Genomic DNA, 20,755 nt, shown 5'->3' on the forward strand with positions numbered 1-20,755 from the left:
TACCAAATTCTACGACGGTTCGGCCAACTTACCTACGAGGTGATCCCCGATGGTGATTCCGGAACATCACGACGACGCACGCGGCCCGAAGTCGTCCACGTGGTTCGCTTGAAACCTTACTATGCAAGATGACGGGCTTTTTTGTTGTTGTTGTTGTTGTTTGTTCGGACTGTCTTTTATTTTAGCATCGGGTCAATGCACTCTTAGAGGGGGGGGGGGGGGGGTAATGCCGCGAACCATGTATGGGCTTGCTTATTTATTGTTTGTTTTTACTGCCGGTTTATCTGCGTTCCAAGCAAAGCGCGTCTTCCATTCTTTATTTTTATGCCGCACGGGCTATCACATTCAGATAAGCAAACTGTTTCGCCCTAACGTCGCTAGCCCAGAATAATCGTCTGTGATCTACGATGTTCTGGATGTTAATCGACGGTTCCAGAAACACTCGCGCCGAAAGATAAAAAGCCTGCAGAGCAGACGCCTCGGCATTCGATTCTGCGACGCTCGCCGGTCGACGCAAGTCACTTTGTTGACCGCTGCTTCGCCGCCTCTGTATTCTTTTGAGTTGTTAGGGGAGCGCAAGTTCGCTCCAATAAACGTGTTTCTCCTTCAAGACAACTGCGTCGTCCTTGGCTTCGTGACAATATCGTGTTTAAAACAGCACATACACGATGCAACACATATACGCACGCTATAGTTTGTTTTTTTTTCTCGCCCTAAAACTACAACTTTGGGACATATAGCATGAAATATTATCCTAGGAGAATTATTGTGATCGCATTTTGTTATACGTCGACAGGTGCTGCTGGCGTTTGTATCAGCTTGAGGGCGAGTGGGGTAGGGATAGCATTGTCGTTCGGTGGCGCGAGATCTTCGGGATGTGCGACCTGTGAACTTAGATGTTCGGTATTTTGTTTACATCAAAACACCGTTTATGTTGAATTCTTTCCCTCGTTTCAGGACTTCGAATTAACGGCGTTTTGCTGCATTTGTAGCGCTACTTAGGCTAAAAGGCCGCGGTTGTGGTCAAGTCTTGGAGTCGCATCAGCAGCAGGAGATCAATATTAACGGGTGTATACACTCCGTTTTTTCTTCAACTATTTGCTTTGGTCTTTTCATTGAAATCGTGGTCTTGATTAATATTCACATCTCATGGTCTTTAACTGCGTGCCACCGTCGCACTAATACTTCCCTGTCGCTCGAATCAGTTGCGCGCGAGTGTACGGGAGATCATTAGTGTATCCACCCGGGTTATGTCGATGCCGAGCAGCCCCGATCGGCCTCGGCTATATGTGATCAGTCTGGACAAACAGCGCGCCCCAAAGAAAACGAAAGGAAGGAGCCTCATCCCGTTCAAACTCTCGCGATGGACGTTCCGCTTCTGGCGCTGCTTCTGGCCGCTTGCCTGGCTGATACAGCGTCCGCGCCCGGCGGACCACCGTTGCTCTGCGGTAATGCAATTCCATTTGGCTCTGCTCGGCGGGGTGTTTTCCGTCGGTGCTCGACTGGTGGATCGGCCATTGGACTGCGATATCAGGTGGTGTCAAGTTTCGGCTAAACCTCTGGCCGATCCATCGGCGGTGCCAACTTTTACCAGGCCCCCGAATGTAGGTGCTGTTATTTAGGCTTCGTTCAGAGACGTGTCGTGCGGACAGACCATAGCCATCATAAATTCTAAAGCTTCAGATTGCGCCGAATTTCACAGTTAGACTGGAAGAGTAGAAAACGTCACGTGGAAGAGTGCTTGGAGAACATTTTTTTTTTATTTAAAACCTGATGCATTTTAAACCCTGGCTTACGTACTGTGCTATATATCAGTAAAACTTCGGACACACGTACACTGCGAAAACAACAAGGTTTACTTACGCTTCGGCCGGTGGACCGTCCTTACAAAACTGAGCTTACTCGGATGAAGGCCATTCCGCTTGGTGAAGCGTGAAGTGAACCTTATTGCATTCCCTGTTTTTGTTTTCCTCAATGTTTTTCTAAATAGCCGTGTTCTTTTTTTTTTTTTTGCGCTCGCTTGGAGGCGGCGAGTATGTATTCTTTTTAAAGTACACATAGTGCCGGATACATGAATGGATATATTGCTGCCTGCAATCGCGACGTAGCCTTGACTTCGAGGCCGGCAGACTTGGTCCAGAGTCAAATGATTACCTGTGATGTTTGTCAGCTAATATATAGCTGGCTGCGGAGCTTGAGTGTAACTTTTGCAGGAAGCTCCGAACAGCTGGCGAATATTTGGGCGCCTCTCTAAGCCCCAACCGAAAATAAACGGGTAGGCACCTTGCTTTTTTACGTCGTTCACATGGAGCAGCGTTCCTTACACTCAAAGTAACCTTATCAAGACCTTAGCTGAGATTGGTCCCTGGAGGCTGCTTATGCAGCAGCTGTCGGCAACGGCGTGATTCGTAATTTCCACTATTGGTTACCTAAGCTTTTGTAAATAAATCAGCTGATTCGTAAAGGGGTCTATTTGGTGAGCGAAATGCGGTAATGCATTCACAAACAGAGGACGGACTTGCAGAGCAACCACAGTAGCGGCTGGTATTGGTGGTCGGGTGCCGATGTCTGGAGAAGACGTGATCTGAAGATATGGGATAACAGGGATGCCCACAGCTTGATGATCTGGCCAAGCAGCTGAGATTTTTTGGCGGTACAAGCGCTTCACGGAAACCAGCATTCGGAAGGGTCCCAAGGCCAGAAGGAATGTCTTGCCCTTATCAGTTCTAGCAGCATTCGGGCAGATCTCTTAGCATATCCACATCTTGCAGTCACTGTTGCCTATGGCATCAAGCAAGATTCGTTTACTCTTCTTCGAGGTTTTTTCTGCGTGTAAGGCTTAAAATGGCGTTTAGGCCAGGACTTCGAGGTTCGCAGGCACATGTCTGATCACGTTGACGGCGACCATGATGATGATAGCTTGGATGTTGATGACGATGATTATGATGGGCATCGAAAATTCTCGCGTATCCAAAAAGGGACATTCGTCATCAGGGCCGGGTTCGATTAGGATACTCGCTTCGTCGTAATTGCTGAGTAGCACATCTGATTCGAATACGTATTATCAATTTAATTCATTCTGACATTGTTTGGTTGTTGCACGCTGCTTTTTACGCCCCATTTTCCCCATGCTATCCCACATTATTTCTACCACGCAGCCGGCCTGAGTGCTCCCCCCCCCCCTCTCCCGAGATATTTTGTTCAACTGTGGACCCTCCAAATCAGAAAATCAGATATGGAAACCTGCGAAGGAGATTCGCTCTATGGCAGTTTGAAGCCTGTAAATACAAACAGAAGCCTAGCAAATCTTTGTGGCAGCATGTAGAAGGCGACCAGCGTTAAAATGGCAAGGGCACATCTTCCTAAAATTTTGTATCCCACGTGAGTCTCGCTTGGAATTATGCTGAGCCGAGTGAGCAAGAAGATGAGAAGGCCTTCTTGATTTGATATTGGTTATGAGGTTTAACGTGCCGGCGCTACACAGGCGATGAGGCGCGCCTTAGTGAAGGGCTCCGGATTAATTTTGACCACAACCTGGAGATCTTTAACGTGCGCCGAATTCTCGAACACACGGGCGTGTTCGCTTTTCGCCCCCGTCAGGAGAACTGGCAGGGAGTTAGGTGGTAGGGGGAGGTGACCACTTTTCTTTTTCCGCTAAGGCTATAGTGTACATCGTGCCTATCTCCGTGCCCTCAGGAACTCCATCTTCCATACAGACAGCCCTCCACACTATCCGTCCCCTCCCCAGCACTCTCTATGTAGACGACATCACTCTCTGGGTTCCTTCAAGCAGCGATGCACACATCGAGGAAACCTTACAGGCAGGTCTCACTACCACCCACGAACACATCCAACCAACCCCTCACGCTCGTCTGCTCCTCCACCAAGTCAGCCCTACTCATATCCTCGCGCCACACATAAAATCTTCCTCTTCGCACACAACACCCCCATCCCCCAAACCAACCTTTTCCGTATTCTAGGCCTCTACGTCGACTCCACTCGCTCCCCTCACATAGCACTCAATCACATAAAATAATAATCGATCAATCGATCAATCAATCGATTAATCGTTTATTTACGTACCCAGGAACAGCCAAGGGAGCCACACACGCACGCACGCACGCATGCACGCGCGCGCGCGCACACACACACACACACACACACACACACACACACACACACACACACACACACACACACACACACACACACACACACACACACACACACACACACACACACACACACACACACACACACACACACACACACACACACACACACACACACACACAACTACAACAATTACAGCACATTGCAGTAAGGCATGAAACACCACACGTACATACATCCTATTACAAAAATATACATAAATGATAACAAGTTAAGTTGTGCGAAAACGCTTATATGTGAAAAGCAGGGTATATAATGAATATAAATGTGGAGAAGACAAGTTAGTTGGAAAAGATAGAAAAGTCTGCTTTGGTACAATTTAATACTCAGATGACAGCGCGTGAGGAAGGATAAAAACGTCATTTAGATGACAAGTTCACCGACGTGTTTGCGAAACAGAGTTGACGAATAATTAAATATATCTAAACATCCAGAGTACTGATTGTATGTACACTGCAAGCGAAACATGGGGAACAAGCCACGCAGATATTTGGGAGTGAAGAATGTATCATGTCGTCTGGTATACTTTTGCGGCACATGTAGTGGAACATGTTGTATCAACTCACCACAATACACAGTGAAGTATTTTGAATAGCAAAAGACTTCAAACAGTCGTGTACAGCTCGAGAGGAGAACCCGTCTCCTTGAACTCCTTCGATAGGCGACATACAACGCCAAGGGATCGAATGGCCCGCCAAATAATCCCCCAGATGTGCGGGGAGAAGCTCGAATTACTGTCGAAATCAACCGCAATTTCCTTAACTTCCACTGCACGTGGTAGAGCCTCACCGTTAATGTTATAAGAGAGCAATATGCTGTCAGTTTTTCTTGTGTTTGTCGTAGCATTAGTTTTAGAAGTATTTATGAGAAGTTTGTTGCGTGAGCACCAATACGAAAAAGCCGTGATCGCTCATTGGAAAACGGAACAGTTGGCGCCCTGTTTGGCACAGCCTTAAAGGGGCACTGACACAAAAATTTCGCATCTTGTTCTGTTTTTTTGTTGTTGCGATAAGTAGCTAATGACCTATTTATCCCGTGTAGAACCCTGATTTGCTTCAGCGCGCGACGGTTGTTTAGTTAGAGACATTTTTAATGCGGCAAGTCGCAGCTTCGGTTTCAGCGGGTGCCGCGAAAGGATGGATTTGCCCACGTGACGGTCGGGCGGATATCACAGAGCAGAGCTGCCGTAGCACTGTCGATTCCACGTCGGCGGCAGTTTCTGCTAATGCCCCTGCGTACTGATCTCGCCAGCAGCAAGCGACCGTGGACGTGATGCAGTTGCCGCGAGTGCAAATTGCTGCTGCGGCTAGAGAACGACGCGCGACGCTCGAGACGCGCGCTGGGAGCAGCCGGCCGGTCTGCCTACACGTCTGCCTGTATACAGATGTGTTAGCCTTGACACTGCGGCGGATATTCGATTTCCGCTCTCGTAAGTGGTGTGGATGACGATTTTTAGTGCAATTCGCCATCCCACATTAACTCCTTTCTCGTACGTGCTCCCTGTTTGGGACTTGAGTCCCATTTCGTGCAGCGGCAACAAGGTATCCTTCGAGGTACCTGCGCCGGCCTGTGCCAATTTGCGGCCGTGCACCGCCTGCGCAGCGACGGTGCGGCTCGCTCAGTGCGCTTTTCGTGTCTCCGGCGCGTTCCACTGCGTACCACTCCGTACGCTCGCTCCACGCTTGAAACATGGTCAACCTTTCGTTGATCGCTGGCACACCTTAGCTTCATTTAAATAAGTTTCTCTAAGCTGCTGAGACAAGCCGACTTCATAAAATCATTGTCAAGTCTTATTTCATCTAAACAAAACGCCCGCAGGGGAGGCAAGAGGAATTACGACAGCGAAGACACCCCGCCGCGCAATCTCCGCCAAGCCATTCAGAGGAGCCGGTGCGAGCGGCCGAACCATCGGCTAACACCGCCACCTCGCGGCACGTTGCGCAGTGAGCCGCATTACAACACGGCCGGACTGGAGCAGCGGCGAGCGCGCACTTTCATACGGCCTGCGCACCCAAGAAGGAACCAATACAGCAGATTCTTTACAGTGGGGGCGCTTCGAACCAACCCTCTGCCCTTCCAACCCGCCTTTCTGTTAGTCGACGCATCGCCTCTGGCCGAGCAGCTGTGTGTTTTTGACAGTGCGCTTCGCTGCCGGCGGGCCGCTCAGCCCGACCGGAGCGTGAATAGCAGAATCACGTTTAGCTAAGCGATAACCCTATCTCCCTCGACGGGAAATCATTCGCGTCACTGGTCGTGCCCTGTGCCTGTGCAAACCAAGACATCATCCGAAAGGAAAAATAAAAAATAAGAAATGATATTTCAGTCACGGAAAGTGCCGTGTTTATTTGCCTGTCTCACCATTTTCATATAATACAGTCGCTGATAAGATATGAAGGCCTCGCATATTTTTCTTCATGTGCCCCGAGTTAAAATGTTTCTTTCAATTTTTTGATTAGGCGCTTCCGAGTGATAATGTTAGGCTGTTTGACCCAATTAGACCGAAAATTCAGAAGGGGGGAGGAGTCGCCTATTTTAATGACGCACATGTAAATTTACACGGACAGGTATCGCGTGTAGCCACGGCAGGGCTAGAGCAGTGGCAAGTGCGCGCGCGCCGCCGCTCTACCCCGCGCGTGCTGTAGGTCAACCGGCGAGGGTTGGTCCGCAGCGACACGAACTAGCGGCGGTCAAAGGTGGGAACTATACCGCCCGCCGCTCCTCCAGCCCGGCCGTGATTACAATTTTTTGCTGGGGGACGCGCCGAATGGGACGGCCGGAGCAACGGCGCCGCCGGCAGCCGATCGCGGAGGCCGTGTTCCGAAGTCCGCTGCATACTAAACGGGGTACGAAGGTTCGCTTAAAGGAGCCATGAAGACAAAATACAAGTTGGGTTTATTAGAAAGACTGCTTAGTCCTGATAACAATGATCCCAATATCATCGCAATCTTCGAAAAAATAACGGAGATATTAAGGAAAACGTTTGAAGCAGTCGCGACCCCCTAGCCAATTTCCCGCAACTTATCTATGACGTCACGGAACCTTGTTTGTGCGATTGGCGGCCGCCTAACTGACCTGTCGCGACGGCACATGACTGGACGTCTGTAATCCGGCCTCTAGTTTCATTTGACCGCATCACTTGAACGTTAACGTGCAGTTAAGGCACTGAAAATTATGTTTTATTGTGGGCCCGTATGACGTCATTCTTGCTCATAACACGTCACTGTGGCGCAAAATTTGAAAGTTTTTAAATACTTCTTGCTTTTTTTTCGTTAAAAAACATATTTTGCGGCTCTAATGGAGCTGAGTGACATACTGAATCCTAGTTCTTTCAAATTAAACGAAGTTGTGTTTTCTCTTCATGGCTCCTTTAAAGACGTCACGAAACACATGACCTGGCGGGAGAATCAAAATTTTAACTTGAATTAATGAATTTCATGGTGAATAAAGCATCGTTTGCTGCCGGACAGGCGCTGGGGGCATTTTAAAAACCAAATCTTTCGAATAGAACCAATTCGTATTTTGTCTGAATGGCCCCTTTAAGCCGTATTATTTGCATGGCGACAACTTCTGGCTGGCGCTATTGATTCGGGGCCTCCGTCGCAGGCGTCAGCCTTCGAACATAGCTTGCGGCAATGAATTATCAAAAATTATTTTGTTTTGCGATTAGACATCCCCATGAAAAAAAAAAAAATAATGAATCCCGTAAGGAAAAGTATAAAGAAAAAAATTACCGCGGGTCATCCTTCCACTCTGTGAAGAAGGATGACCTGCGAAGCTGTGATGCCGAGCCTCAACTTGAGCGACAATATGCTTTGACCGGGGCGTAGTCCATAGAGTGCACGAAACAAGACAGGTTTGTTTGTAATTTGCGATTGAGCATATTTGCTAGTAAATTACCGGAATGAAACTTGAAAGGGCTCGAGCTTTGTTCTAGCGGACAAACACGGGACAGTTCGTCTCCCTCACGGAGAAGCATGCATGTATGGACAGCAGACGGGAATTATACAATATTTACAAATTTACTTTGAACTATGTAACATTTAGCGTCGGCGTGTTAAACCCCATAATCAATCAATCAAATCAGCGAACTATGTAACACCGAAAAGTAAATGAAACTTACCCTGGTATTCCTAGTCCTTCCTCCGCTCGTGCCTCCAGTGGAGGAGATCCTTGAACTCGATTTCCCCATGCATTAGCATTGCGACATCCTCTCCTCACCCGAGTGGAGGGAGCAAATGGAGTGGAGGAGGGACTCAGAATACGGCCCTTAGTCTTAGCGGCACATTGTCATATACAGCAAGCGCTCCCTAACCGAAATGCAAGGGGACGTCATCTCAGCTCGAATTAGTGAAAGTTTGAAATAACGTGAATTCCAATGACAGAAGTACGCTGCTATTGGGACGTGTCATCATTGTAATGCTTGAAAAAGCCCGTGGCTGTGGCCTGTCTTCTGTACCTAAACTTTTGGGACTAAAACGGGAAGGCCGCAATCACGGGCTCTTATCTGTCAGCGCACCACAGACACTACGGCGTCCTCATCGACGTTGTTCGCAGAAAATGCCTCTTCCAAAATATCCGCCATGTGGGTTTTAGATTGTTTTTACGCTAATTTGTCTTCTCCGTTCTACGCAGCCTTGCGTGGAGGCACATAGTGCTTTTTTCTGTCCGTGTGCCAGGCGCCAAGGTGGCGGCATGGTGGCGCGCAGTTTGAATTATCCGTGGCGGAACACACTCGGGTTCGAATTAATGGGCTTTTGTATACATAGACTTATATGGAGACTTGGCCGGACCAAATCGTACAGCTCGAACTATCCATAAATTCGAATTATTGCGGTTGAGCCTTCACTGTAATTGGTTTCAGTATTTTGTTTTTCAATAAAACAAGAGTTAGAGCCGTTTTCTGTGATCGTGCTCCCTCCATAGATGATCATGCTTCACTGTACAACCCAGCTAGGGAAAGCCAGCTTACAAAGACAAAGCTTACACCGTAGCCCTGAAAGTCGTCTTCACCTCTGAACCCAGGTGCATTGCTTTAAAGACGTTTTTTGGGGGAAATATAAGCCATATACCAAAATATGAAGGCCCAAGGATGTGCTTATTGTTTCTTCTGAGTTTTTCCGTACGACGATGTGTGGCGCGCAGTTTTACGATTCCAGGGATCTGCGTGGGAGCCGCAAGGTGGCGCTACGCGCACGTGCCATTCTTGTCTACATCTCTCTATTCGGAGACGATCTGCTGGATCCTAGACTCCGCTGTAAAAATTAGTTGACGGGTGGGGGAGGGGGCTTGGCAGCAGCTGGCACAGGGCGCTTAATGAGGTAGGGCCGGCTCTGGGTAGAGGTTACTGTAGCGAAAACAGTTTCTTTCCGTCCCGCAGATATGCCGAAGGAAGTGAAGAGTCTTCTGTTCCTGTGCGCGAGGAAAATCCTTGAACCGCACGTGAGTGCCCTTCTCTAAGCCTTTTCCAATGACAGTTCAGCGCTAGAGTTCCTTTAAACTTAATCAGAACGCGTTACACACCTGGGTCATTAGGTCGGTTTGCCCACAGAGTCCAAAAATAAGTAATAGGCGTGCGCCGGACGCAACAACAGAAGCAAAACCATGGGCATGCAGGGGCTCACGTGCCAGACATGGAGGGAGGCTATTGTACGCTGCGCGGTGTCTTCAACGAAATCTCAGCGGGGACTGCAGCCTGCAGATTGAAATTTTTAAAGTTCTTTTTAAACAGTGGTTGCTTTGGGAATAATGTACCATTAATGACAGACGTCACAGAAAACTGAAGTTTAATACTCAAGGGCTTCGGGGATAAACTGAAATGGTGGAGCTGAAAGCAGGTATTTATTCAGGCTTCAGCTCCTTTGCTAAAACTTCTAAAACGCGTACGTTACTAGAGACACGTTGCAGAAACTGCACGCCCACATGCACTTTTAATTCCAGCTCATATTTCGGCTGTTGCACCGCCTGCGTGGTATGAACGAGAACGCAGTAATTTTTGGGGGCGCTGCGTGCCCCGCATACTTGTTTCAGAGATTTTACACGGTGGGCTGCTCTTAAGGTTATCTCTCATTGTGAGCAATTGCAGTTTTAAGGGATACATTTTGGGCAATTATATTTTAGTTACTCTTTTGCCTGCCTTTGAATGACCGCCACCGTTAATATGCTAAAAAAAAGGGTCAATTTTTTACGGTAAGGCATCCGCCTATGCGAGCAAGCCTATATAGAGCAATAGAATGAGAGTTTTTCCGACCGACTATCCCGCAGAATTCACGGTGCTATTCAGTTTGGCGTGGTACTTCGCCGGCGGCGCACGCCGAAGAAACGCGCATTTAAGTGTGTTTGTGAGTGAATAAAGACGACGACCATGACATTTCTCGTGAGGTTCAGAAATCAAATGCGTACCAAATCTATCTGAGCAGCGGCGCTGTGTGGCCTACACAACTCGCGAGGTCCGCACCGTTTCATACGTTCGTAATTCTAATGCGGCATGCACAAATACCCGCTATAATTTGTAAGCGCAACCAAACTTGACTGGAAGTAATTCCACTTTGAAAGTGATGCTGCTGAATCGATTGCGTCATTTCCAGTGATGAATTCCTAGAGAACGATCCTTGAAACACTGCGGTAGGAATTCCGAAACAAATCTTTAAAACGACCATCTATTCACTAGAAAGAGGAAAGTAAATAAAAAAAATATGCCACACTTTTTACATGCATGCATACGTACAGTCGCAGCCACTGATACAGGGAACACGGAGCGGCTGGCCGCGCTCCGCGGAGCGCCACGACGGGCGTCACAGGAAGTGTTGCGGCGCAAGCGCAATCAGGGCCAGCGGCGGAGTTAGCTGAGCGTCGTCTGCTACGGCTCCTCCAACTTCGCCGCGAGCGGTGAAATGGAACCCCGAGCGCGAACACAGTCGGCCCCTGGCGGCGGCGGGACGAACCGCTCCTAGTGTGGATGGCGCTCTCGGGTCGTCTGCTTGTTCACGTTGCGCGCGGCGCAAGACGCGTGCTGCGCACGACAAAATAACCAATGTGTGTACTCGTCTGACAGTAAGCAATGACATAGTTACCTCTGCTTGCGCATTTCCTCTAGAAACGCAATAATCAGCGGCCGTTGCGGATTAATGCGCTGGTTTAATTCCACGAAACATCTTCGCCGTGGTCACCGCTTGAGTGTGAAACGTGTTATAAGCATTCCTTCCACACATTGCACTTTTCTTATTGTTGAGTGCAGCCGTCTGCCGTTTCGGGAACGTTGAAGGCTGCTTTTTGAAGGTGGCGTGGTGATTATTTAAAGGATAAAAGTTTAGTACGCGAAACGGGTAAGAAGCGACAAGACCTGTGCATACCCGTGCATTTGCCACACCCTTCTAAAATTACGATGTTTCCTTATAGAAAGAAGAAACAAACAAAAACATTTACACTGCCCACGACCCGTGCGCTATCGCCCATACATTACCGGGGGCGTATTTTACACCCGCAAGCGCCTGTGTGATCGTGCTCTTCCGTACCTTTTCTAAAATAAATACCATTTTTGGACAGTCGTTGTCTATACTGAGTTGCTAATTTTGCGTATTATTTAAAATACGCTTCTATGGATGCGCAAGAGTATTTAGGGGGGATTTCTCGGTAAAATTAAGCAGTTGTGAGTTTGCGTCTGTCATGTGGCATTTCGTGTGCCATTTTCATATATAACATTTTCAAATCCCGACATGAATCACCTTGTACAGGAATGTTTCTCACTCAGCATAACCAAATTCCTAATATGGTCACGTCTTAACCTCTTAATGTAGACCTAAGTTTAAAGAAAGAGGAAAAAGTGCGTAATATAATGCAGGTTGTTGGCCACATGTGTGAGGGGTGTGTTCCATGGCTCGCTGGTGTTTTTCTTTTTTTAATTTTTTCCCACTATGCTTGCTTTCAATACAATTTTGAAAAAGGTGAGCCACAATTCCTGGACAATCTCGGACCAAAGGGGGTTAATCAGTTTTGAAAATACGTGTTGAAGTACTGCTTTTTCACCGCTACAGAACACGACGCCTAGCGTACTTTCGATTGCAAGTAATAATGATAGCCAACATTTGGCTTTTCGCGTTACATGCTTTCTCTTCTGGCTGCTCTTGCAACGTTGGCACCCCCCCCCCCCCCAAAAAAAAAAAAAACGAAATTCACAGAAGACGTTTATCCTTGCATCTTTTTAACCAATCCCCAAGAATTAAATGCCAAGACAAAAGCGATGTTCAGTTTACAACACAAAGTAGTTGCCGGGAACCCGTTGCGCTGATTCGCAACGAGAAATAAAAAGGAAACGTTTTAATACATCTGCAACAGCGCAACTTCATTTGCCATCTTTAGGGTTCGTAAGCGACCTCATACGCAAGAGCAGGCACGTAGCCAGGATTTTTTTTCGGGGGGGGGGGGCCCCAGGCCTAATTGCTCGAAACAAACTCTTTCCATGGCAAAAAAAAGAAAATAATTGCCCAGAAATATAGAAGGCGCCTAATTATTAGAAGAGAACGACAACAAAGGGGAATGCAGTGCAAGAGGCGAGTTAATCCGAGATGGAAAGCGTTTTTGACACTGCAGTAAAGCTAGTGCGTGTGCACTTTCCACCCAATCTCCACCAAGAAGGGCCGTACAGAGCCAGTGACAAAAAGAGGAGTGACAAAATAAGGGGGGATGCAAAGGAATCAGGCGCTCAATCAGGGAGATGTGCGGCATATAAAAAAAAATTGTCAGACGCTTTCGCTACCCAATTTCTCACTCTCTGTCTCAACAACAGGCCGGCGAGAAGAACGTGAGCCATTTTATGACAGCAATTCTAAACAAAAAACAGGCATATATTTTGGAAATCAGTTTTATTGAACACAAAGAACCAAAACATGGATGCTTTCATAGTCACAAAAGATGCAAAATGCTAACATTCGTTTCTACAGCAAGCAATTTTAAAGAATGGCATTGCGATTGTTTTACTGTATAGTAAAAGTCAATGCAAAAGAAAAAAAAACGAACATGTAGCTTGGCCGAAAAGAGCGGTTCACGCTGCAATTTTCAAACGTCGTGGTTTCTCCATAAACACAGCGATAACTTCGTCGACACTGACTTGCATCCGATGAATGGGCATAAGGGCCAGGCCATTAAGCCGCTCTTCCGCCGTCCGGTTCGTCAAATACGTTTTCACTCTTTTGAGTGTCGAGAAGCTGCGTTCTGCAGCAGCAGTAGTCACTGGGAGCATTGCCAATATCTTGAGGAGTGCTTGAACGTTCGGCAAGAGGTCTTTGTCGCATTCAGCTAAAGCGTCCGTCGCAAAGCGGGGAAGTTCTTCCTCTTGCATGGCTTGCCATTTAGTTTTCCTGATTTCCCATTCACCTTTTAGTGTAAGGATATGCGTTGTTGTCATATCTCTGAGGTAAAAATCGAAGGCCGGCTGCACAGGTTCAAATTTGCCCTTGGAGGCGTGCTTTGGCAATACAAATTGCAAAATTTGTAGTGTTTTCCGATGGTTTGCAAAGCGCCGTTTGAGGGAAGCTTTCAGGTCATCTACGTATGGAATGAAGGTGGCTCGCCTGTAGTAATCTTCCGCAAAACTACAACGGTAGTTTGCCTGGTATTCGATGCAGTACTGTTCTGCCAAGCGTACTGTTCCTACCACCCGTGGAATTTCGCACTTCACTTCGAACTCCACCGCTCTATCTTGACATAGAGAAAATATTTTGTGGAATTCTTCCTCCGCGTTAGTGCCCATCTCTTCGAGTTTAGTCAGCACCAGGTCAACCTGTTTGAAGGCGACGCTCATGTCCATAGCTGGGCTCTGCAGATACACAGACAAGTGGTGTGTGAGGCCTAGGAAAGTCTCACTAACAGCGAGGCATAAAAGAAAGTTGAGTGAACAGATTCGCTGACGGAGGCAATGAGCGGTGGACACTGTTGCTTTATCAGGGGAGGTGTCCATGAACTCTTCAAGTGAGTGAACTATCTAAATAGACATTTATGGCAAAACCAGTATCATAGTATTGCTCAGAAGCTCACAAGCTGGGAATTACTAAGTTGCCCCTTCGCTAAAGCGGGCGTAACAAGCAGAGGCAATAAGAAACACAGGACCCACCTTCGGAACTTTAGCGAAGAAGCTTGTTAATTTTATCGTTTGTCCTGGCCGCTGAAGTTGAACCCTGGCTGGCACCTTCTGGCTGCGTGGCACCATGGCTGCGTCATGTTGCGCCAGAGCGCCCCGACACAAATTTGCTTGGTCTGAAGGAGCGCCGAACAGAGGTGCCGAATCGGCTGAATCATGCCTCGCTGTGCCAGCCCGCGGCGAACATGACCTGGGAAGGAGCGCCGAGGAGTCGCCCTCCCTTCTCCCTCTTCGGCGGACCCCAGCAAGTCGGTTCGTCGAATTCAAACTGAGGACAGCGGAGAGTCCTACTTGGAGAGATATGAACTGCTCGCGTCGACTCGCGGCTGAACCGGACCTCCGGGCACCGAAGGCGTGTCCCAGCGGCGCGGCATTCAACGGAGTCACTCAGCTGAGAACTAATCCCACACTTTGCTTCCTTTCGCATGTTGCGCATCCACTAAAGATGCAATCAGCCGCGAAGTCACCGCCGTGCTGAGGCGGCCGTATGCCCAAAGTAAGAGTAGACGACGCCGCCCGTGTACACTTACTGGAGAGCCGCATATCCGCTCATTCCTGTTTACTTCTTCCGCCACGCGGGCGCTTGCCCGACGACACAGGCAGCGGACAAAAGGTGGTGGGGTTCGCAGAGGCGCCAGCGGGGTCGAACGGGTTAATGGGTCGTCAAGACGTCGCTTTCCATACAGAAGTCCCCTTTTTCTAGCTTTCGGTTAGCTCCCGCCGTCAGGTCGCGGAAAAACTCTGCGTCTGCGGCAAAGCAAAGCCGTACGCGTGCGTGTTCCCACGCCGCGCAGCTATCAGTCAAACAAAGCACTTGAATACTCCCCAAGTTGCCGCCACTGCACGGCGGTGATCCGTGCTGCGGTGGCTAATCCGCTTGTCGGCGACTTCGAGCACCCATACCCTCGGCGGGCCGAATGCGGCCCTAACAACCGTAGGTGGTGACAGAAGCCCTGGGCGGCATCTCACTTTCGTCGGCGTGCTGCGTGCTGACGGTTTCCCTCAATGGCGGCATGTGGCCGATGCCCGGGACGCTGTTGTTCAACGAGTCCCAGAGCGTGGGAATGCAGGAGATGCTTTTCCGGGACTTCGATATTGGTGGTCCCAGGGACGTCGACCTTCGGCAGAAAGTGCCACCGGAGGCGACAGACTTTCAGCTACGAGAAGGGGAAAGATGCCCTCTCAGTGTGTGTGCGCGCACATGCGTGCATTTTGAACTCTTCGGAATTTTTCCTGATTGGTGCCTCCCGACCACAGTGTGGAGACAGGAAGAACAGGGATGGACCAAACAAAGTCTATTTATTCTCGCGCCACCAGGAACGCAATGCCTGTTCACTCAGACCCTGAACATGTAAATACTAGTATAAAGCTTTCTTTCTTGATCGACTTGGTCCTGATGACTGCCCCGGCACGACACCAACCTCGTCCACTTCGATCACGATACCCCGCAGTCGCAACAACATGCTCTTGCTCTTAATTCCGCGTTATTTTAAGTCTGTGGAAAGTTATGCGGCCTTACAAAATAAAGTCCTATTTAGTTGTGGGATAATAGCCGGCATATGCGTAGCTTTTAAATAATACTATGGTTGATTATTTCTTTTTATCTCTGACGACTTTTGATCATCATCATCATCATTATTATTATTATTAATAATATTATTTACAGATACTGCAGGTCAAAACTTTGATTCAAGCAGGAGGGGCTTATACAAAACATAGGAATGAAACGAGTACGAAAGGGAACACAGGCAATAAATATATCAGAAACAATTCATGGTACCCTGCATTAGCATCATTAGTATCTTTATTTGAAAAATCAGCGAAAGTAACATTATTTTTTTCCATTTTCCTGCGCATGCGAAACAGCTGTGTGATTGCCCGCAATTGCTTGGGGAAAGGAACCTGTCGCTTTCTAAAGTAATTACGAAGAACTTGTAAGATTTTGGCGTTCTGCGTTCATGTGCATTGCTGTGTGGTGACCCCTGCGTTACCCCGCCGAACCCTTTTGAAAGTTGGAAAGCCTCCTTTTTAGTGTTCTCTGCAACATGCATATATTTTGTTGAAAGCAGTGCTCATTTGGGATTTTCGGCGTTCTGCTGCAAAGCGTACTGGTCATAAATTGGTTATTCTTAAACGAGACCAACGTCATCTGCAGTTCTCTACCACCTGTACCTCTTTAGGCGCAAAAAATGGAAGCAATCACTTATGGAAGAGAAGCCCGCACCAGCAGGGGTCTGCACGGCATTATGGAGAGTGTAAAAAAAATATCCGCGGACTGCGACAGGCGTCTTCAGGATATCATGAGTCACTACGACTCAAATCGTTTGAAAACATGGAAGCGAGCTTCCAAAAATATAGCATTTTAGCGTTAAAATTACGAAGAAAAAAAATGTAGACAGCTGTGGGCTTAAATCATGAGTAAGGGACTTAAGAGGGGGTCTTCCGGCGCGGGGCAATCGGCACACGGGCAAATGTGTTGGGAGCTTATGAGTACGGGGCTTTCCAAAACGGGGCATAAGGAGTGGGGCTTCCGGCGCGGGGCTTTTGAAATCGTGGGCTTTCGTGCACCACCCGATTGGGGTGGCCGTACGCTGAATTTCTCGGCGAGCGTTGCTGTGCTTTCGGAATTGAAGTGCTTTCCGAATAAAGGTTCTTGGGTAGCTGTTCTTGGTGAGCTCCTTGACTATTGTTTGTTTTTCGTTTGTTTAAATGTGCACACCACTACTTGTACTTGTGCCTCTATTCTCTGGCGTTAAAGGCCGACTGGACGAATTTCGGGGGGGGCCCGGGCCCCCCTGGGCCCCCCCCCTGCCTACGTGCCTGCGCAAGAGCAGCCGTAACAGAAAATTTGTGCTCACTGTGAGGTCCCAGAAGCTTGGTTTGCACACTGTAAACCTGCTTGTCACTTTGCGAAAGCCTAGCTAAACATGAGATGTTGCTTGTACTGCGTGCGTTGACAATTCAATTCGCAAGTTCACTTGCGACGAAAGCCGTAAATAAGTGATCCGACACCGTTATTCATCAAACCTTCCTTCAGAGTCGCTGAAATTTCATTTAAAAGACCCGTTAGAGCGGTTACATTTATATCTCTGCGCTGATCAAAATTCAGTAACTTTATGTTGCCTTTCGAACACACAAAAATATCGTAAGCTCTCACAAAGAATGTCGGGGCAGTGTAGGTGGTGTTACCATTTCAGGGCATCCCACAAATGCAAGAATGCGTCATGCTACCAGTGAAAGCGATTGAGATTGCCGTTGTAAACTGAATTTCAGAGATCGAGGCTTCCTGATTTGTTTCTGCGTATGATTTGATTGAAGGCTCAAAGCCATAGTCTGGAAAGATCGAGCTTGCTACGAGCCACGGCGTACAAGTTCATTGTCACTATTACGGCCATTCTGAGATTCCCGATGGGTCGTCGCTTTTTTCCGCTTCCATGCTATACAGTGAACGTTGAGGAATCGAACTACTGCATACCACCCTTGTTTGCGCCTTTCGTGCGCACATACGGCGGGAAAAAGGCACGAAACGCGACCACAGTGTGCATTCTTACGGGCCGCTCAGCGGAGCATCCACACTAGCATATGGAGGCGATGACTAGCAGCGCGACGCTGTCGCCACCTACATGTCGATCTCGCGGCGAATAAAAGTTAGTTGTACCAGAAGTGATTGGATGGAAGAAAGGAAAGGAAAGTGCACTGGGGATATTATTGAGCTCAGTAGGGAAAGTGCACTGGGGATATTATTGAGCTCAGTAGCTCCCTACTGAGCTCAATAATATCCCCAGTGCACTTTCCTTTCCTTTCTTCCATCCAATCACTTCTCTCTCTCAGAGCGCGTGCGGCGAAGTGGGAGGAGCCGTAGCAGACGACGCGCAGCCGGGCCCCGCCTCTGGCTCTGATTGCGCTCGCGCCGCAATACTTCGCGCGGCGCCCGCTTGGTGTTCCGAGAAGCGCGGCTACGCGCGCCGTGTTCCCTGTATCAGTGACCGCGACTATACATACATACATACATACATACATACATACATACATACATACATACATACATACATACATACATACATACATACATACATACATACATACATACATACATACATACATGTATAAACATACGAGCCAGTGTATATACATGGCCCCGTATTATGAAATTCACTTTTTAACGAATACGTCTTTACAACTGCTTGAGTGTAATCGCGCAGTCGACGACCGATTTCTGGAACCCTATGCAGAATTAAGGACCTTAATACGACAATTTTACTTCGAAAATGCGATGATGTTACTACCCCATTACGTAAAAGCAGTCTGAGAATTATATTGGTCGCATCGAAAGGTCAGTAGACAACTGCGATCACTTTAAAGACCACCATTTCTGCACGTTTGTTTCGACTTTTCAGACTGCATGGTTATTGGTATGCTAATCCAGATCCCGGCCGGTTGAAAAATGACACAATGCTTGGCTTCGCCAAGCCCGGAATATCGCGAGAAAGCTGCCTGAATTGCTGCTTATAACAGCGTTGTCCAATATTGCGAGTATGTGCCTGTGTAACCTTGGTCGGCGTCAGAGTACGCGTCCACAGGATTCGAGTACTGGCCCAGATTTCTTGTGGTCGACCACGCTAGTGCTTACGCGCCAAGTCATTCATTATTTCGTTGATTGTTTGGCGCATGCGTCTGTAGCAACGCACGATGCAGTAGCATGCATAATTTCCTGTTTCTGAAGCGTTGTCCAAAACGTACACCACGGCGTGTACGTCCTTGTCTCGGGGTATGTGTATTACTTCGCGAGAGAAACATGCAATATGCGCCAAACTTTAAAACGTAACGTCAGGCCTAACCTCCTCCGTTTATGCCCATCGTTAGGTAGCCATCAAGCTGGTTCTTACGCCGCTCCAAGCAACGTCATACCAGAGTCCTTCAATGCTTTACTGAATTGGACTCTGGCCATACTCATCGTTGGTCGAGCCAAGCTAGGGTATACCGAGGGACGAGACGTTACACTTCAAAGCGTGATATTAGGACCAGCGCCGGGCCGTCGCATACCCGTGTCGCTCCCTCCCTCTGCTGTGCATCAACCTCCGCGCAAGCGGGACGTAAATGGGAAAATACGGAAGGCGTCACGAAGGAGGGTTCAGCCCATACACGCGAAAACGGTGGTTAATAGTGCTTGCACACTAAAATGGTGCATTGACTGCAGAGACCTATGCCATCCGCAGGATGATCAGACTAATAGTCATAAAAGCCGGATGATGGGCCAATGAATACTGTTACGTTACGTTACGCTCCCCTTGTGCACGTTTCTAGGTGGTGTCCCTCCTCCAGAAGAGGAGCAAGCGGCTCTTCAAGGGCCGGGACGTGATAGACGCTGTCAGCGACATGTGCGTCGAGGGCTCGCAGATTGTCAACAATTACGTACGTACCGCAAATTGAGCAGCACATTTCTCGGGCTGCGGGGTTTGCTGTGCTTGGTTCAGTTGCTATTTTGCCCATCAGCACGGAAGTGGTGTTATTCAGTCGCGACGACGTGACCTGCGTGGTACATGAAGAGGGGTGAGCTGTATCATCAAGAAAGGGGGGGTGGGGGGTGGGGGGGGGTTGATCAAATTTCTAACCCGATGAATTTACAGGCTTTATTCGACTGATTCGTGAATTATTCGGCTCTGGTTGAGGCATAACGCCTGATAAGAGAACATCTTACTTAACAGAACATTACGCATTGCCCTTGTTTCTACGGCCAGGTCACAGGCACATGTTCAATATTAAAATAGTATGCGTTCACCTCCAAGCATTATCCGTGTGAAAATAATTTCGAGGAAGTAATTGATCGGCTACAGTAAAGCCCGCTTATATCGAACAGGGCGAGGATGGTAAAATAGTTCGATATAGCAAAAATTCGATATAGAAAGTCAAGCAAAAAAAAAAAAAAACTTACATGAGAGCAATCTGGCCGGCGGAGTCACGAGCTAACGCTGAGCTCTTACCATCCTGCAGTTCACTTTTGATACGACACTTTGTCGGAAAGAAAACAATCATTTATTGGGGCAAAAGAACTGCGTGAGTGTAGCCTGCTTCTTGGAGCGCAACGCGATGCTGGTGACTGCTTGCTCCACGCTATCTAAACAGTCGACAAGCACAAGACCGCTGCCCTCAATGGCACTGCAGTATCGCCTAGCAGAGCCACGGCAGCGATGGCTTCGCTCGTGCTCGGAAGGGGTACGGAGTCCTCGGCGTCTTCGACAGAGCGGAGACAAGCATGGATACAACGGAATAACGGCGAACCCAGCGAACGGCGCAAGTGCGGGCAGCGAGTGGCGCGGACTTGAAGTTCCAAGACACCGCAGCCTGCAGCGCCCAATGTGGTGCTTCCGGCTCCAACGGCATGCATGCATGGAGCGGGTCCACTCTGCCACGGCCGGTTTGGACGCACCCGAGCTCGCGCGGGAGTCGCAA

At 48.4% G+C, this 20,755-nt stretch overlaps 1 protein-coding gene across 1 annotated transcript in view; it reads left to right on the top strand.

The window, feature by feature from the left end:
- The first annotated feature begins 1,315 nt into the window (after positions 1 to 1,315).
- LOC144172319 (uncharacterized) overlaps positions 1,316 to 20,755 on the top strand; it is a 30,810-nt gene continuing 11,370 nt past the window's right edge. Inside the window, exons 1-3 of the mRNA XM_077701082.1 lie at positions 1,316 to 1,448; positions 9,551 to 9,612; positions 19,610 to 19,717. Coding sequence (XP_077557208.1) covers positions 1,364 to 1,448; positions 9,551 to 9,612; positions 19,610 to 19,717 — 255 coding nt within the window. The 5' untranslated portion in view covers positions 1,316 to 1,363. The remainder of the gene's footprint in view (positions 1,449 to 9,550; positions 9,613 to 19,609; positions 19,718 to 20,755) is intronic.

This window comes from Haemaphysalis longicornis, unplaced genomic scaffold (genome assembly GCF_048455015.1).
Source record: "Haemaphysalis longicornis isolate Haplotype H1 unplaced genomic scaffold, Haemaphysalis longicornis Haplotype H1 scaffold_1, whole genome shotgun sequence".
Classification (NCBI taxonomy): domain Eukaryota; kingdom Metazoa; phylum Arthropoda; class Arachnida; order Ixodida; family Ixodidae; genus Haemaphysalis; species Haemaphysalis longicornis.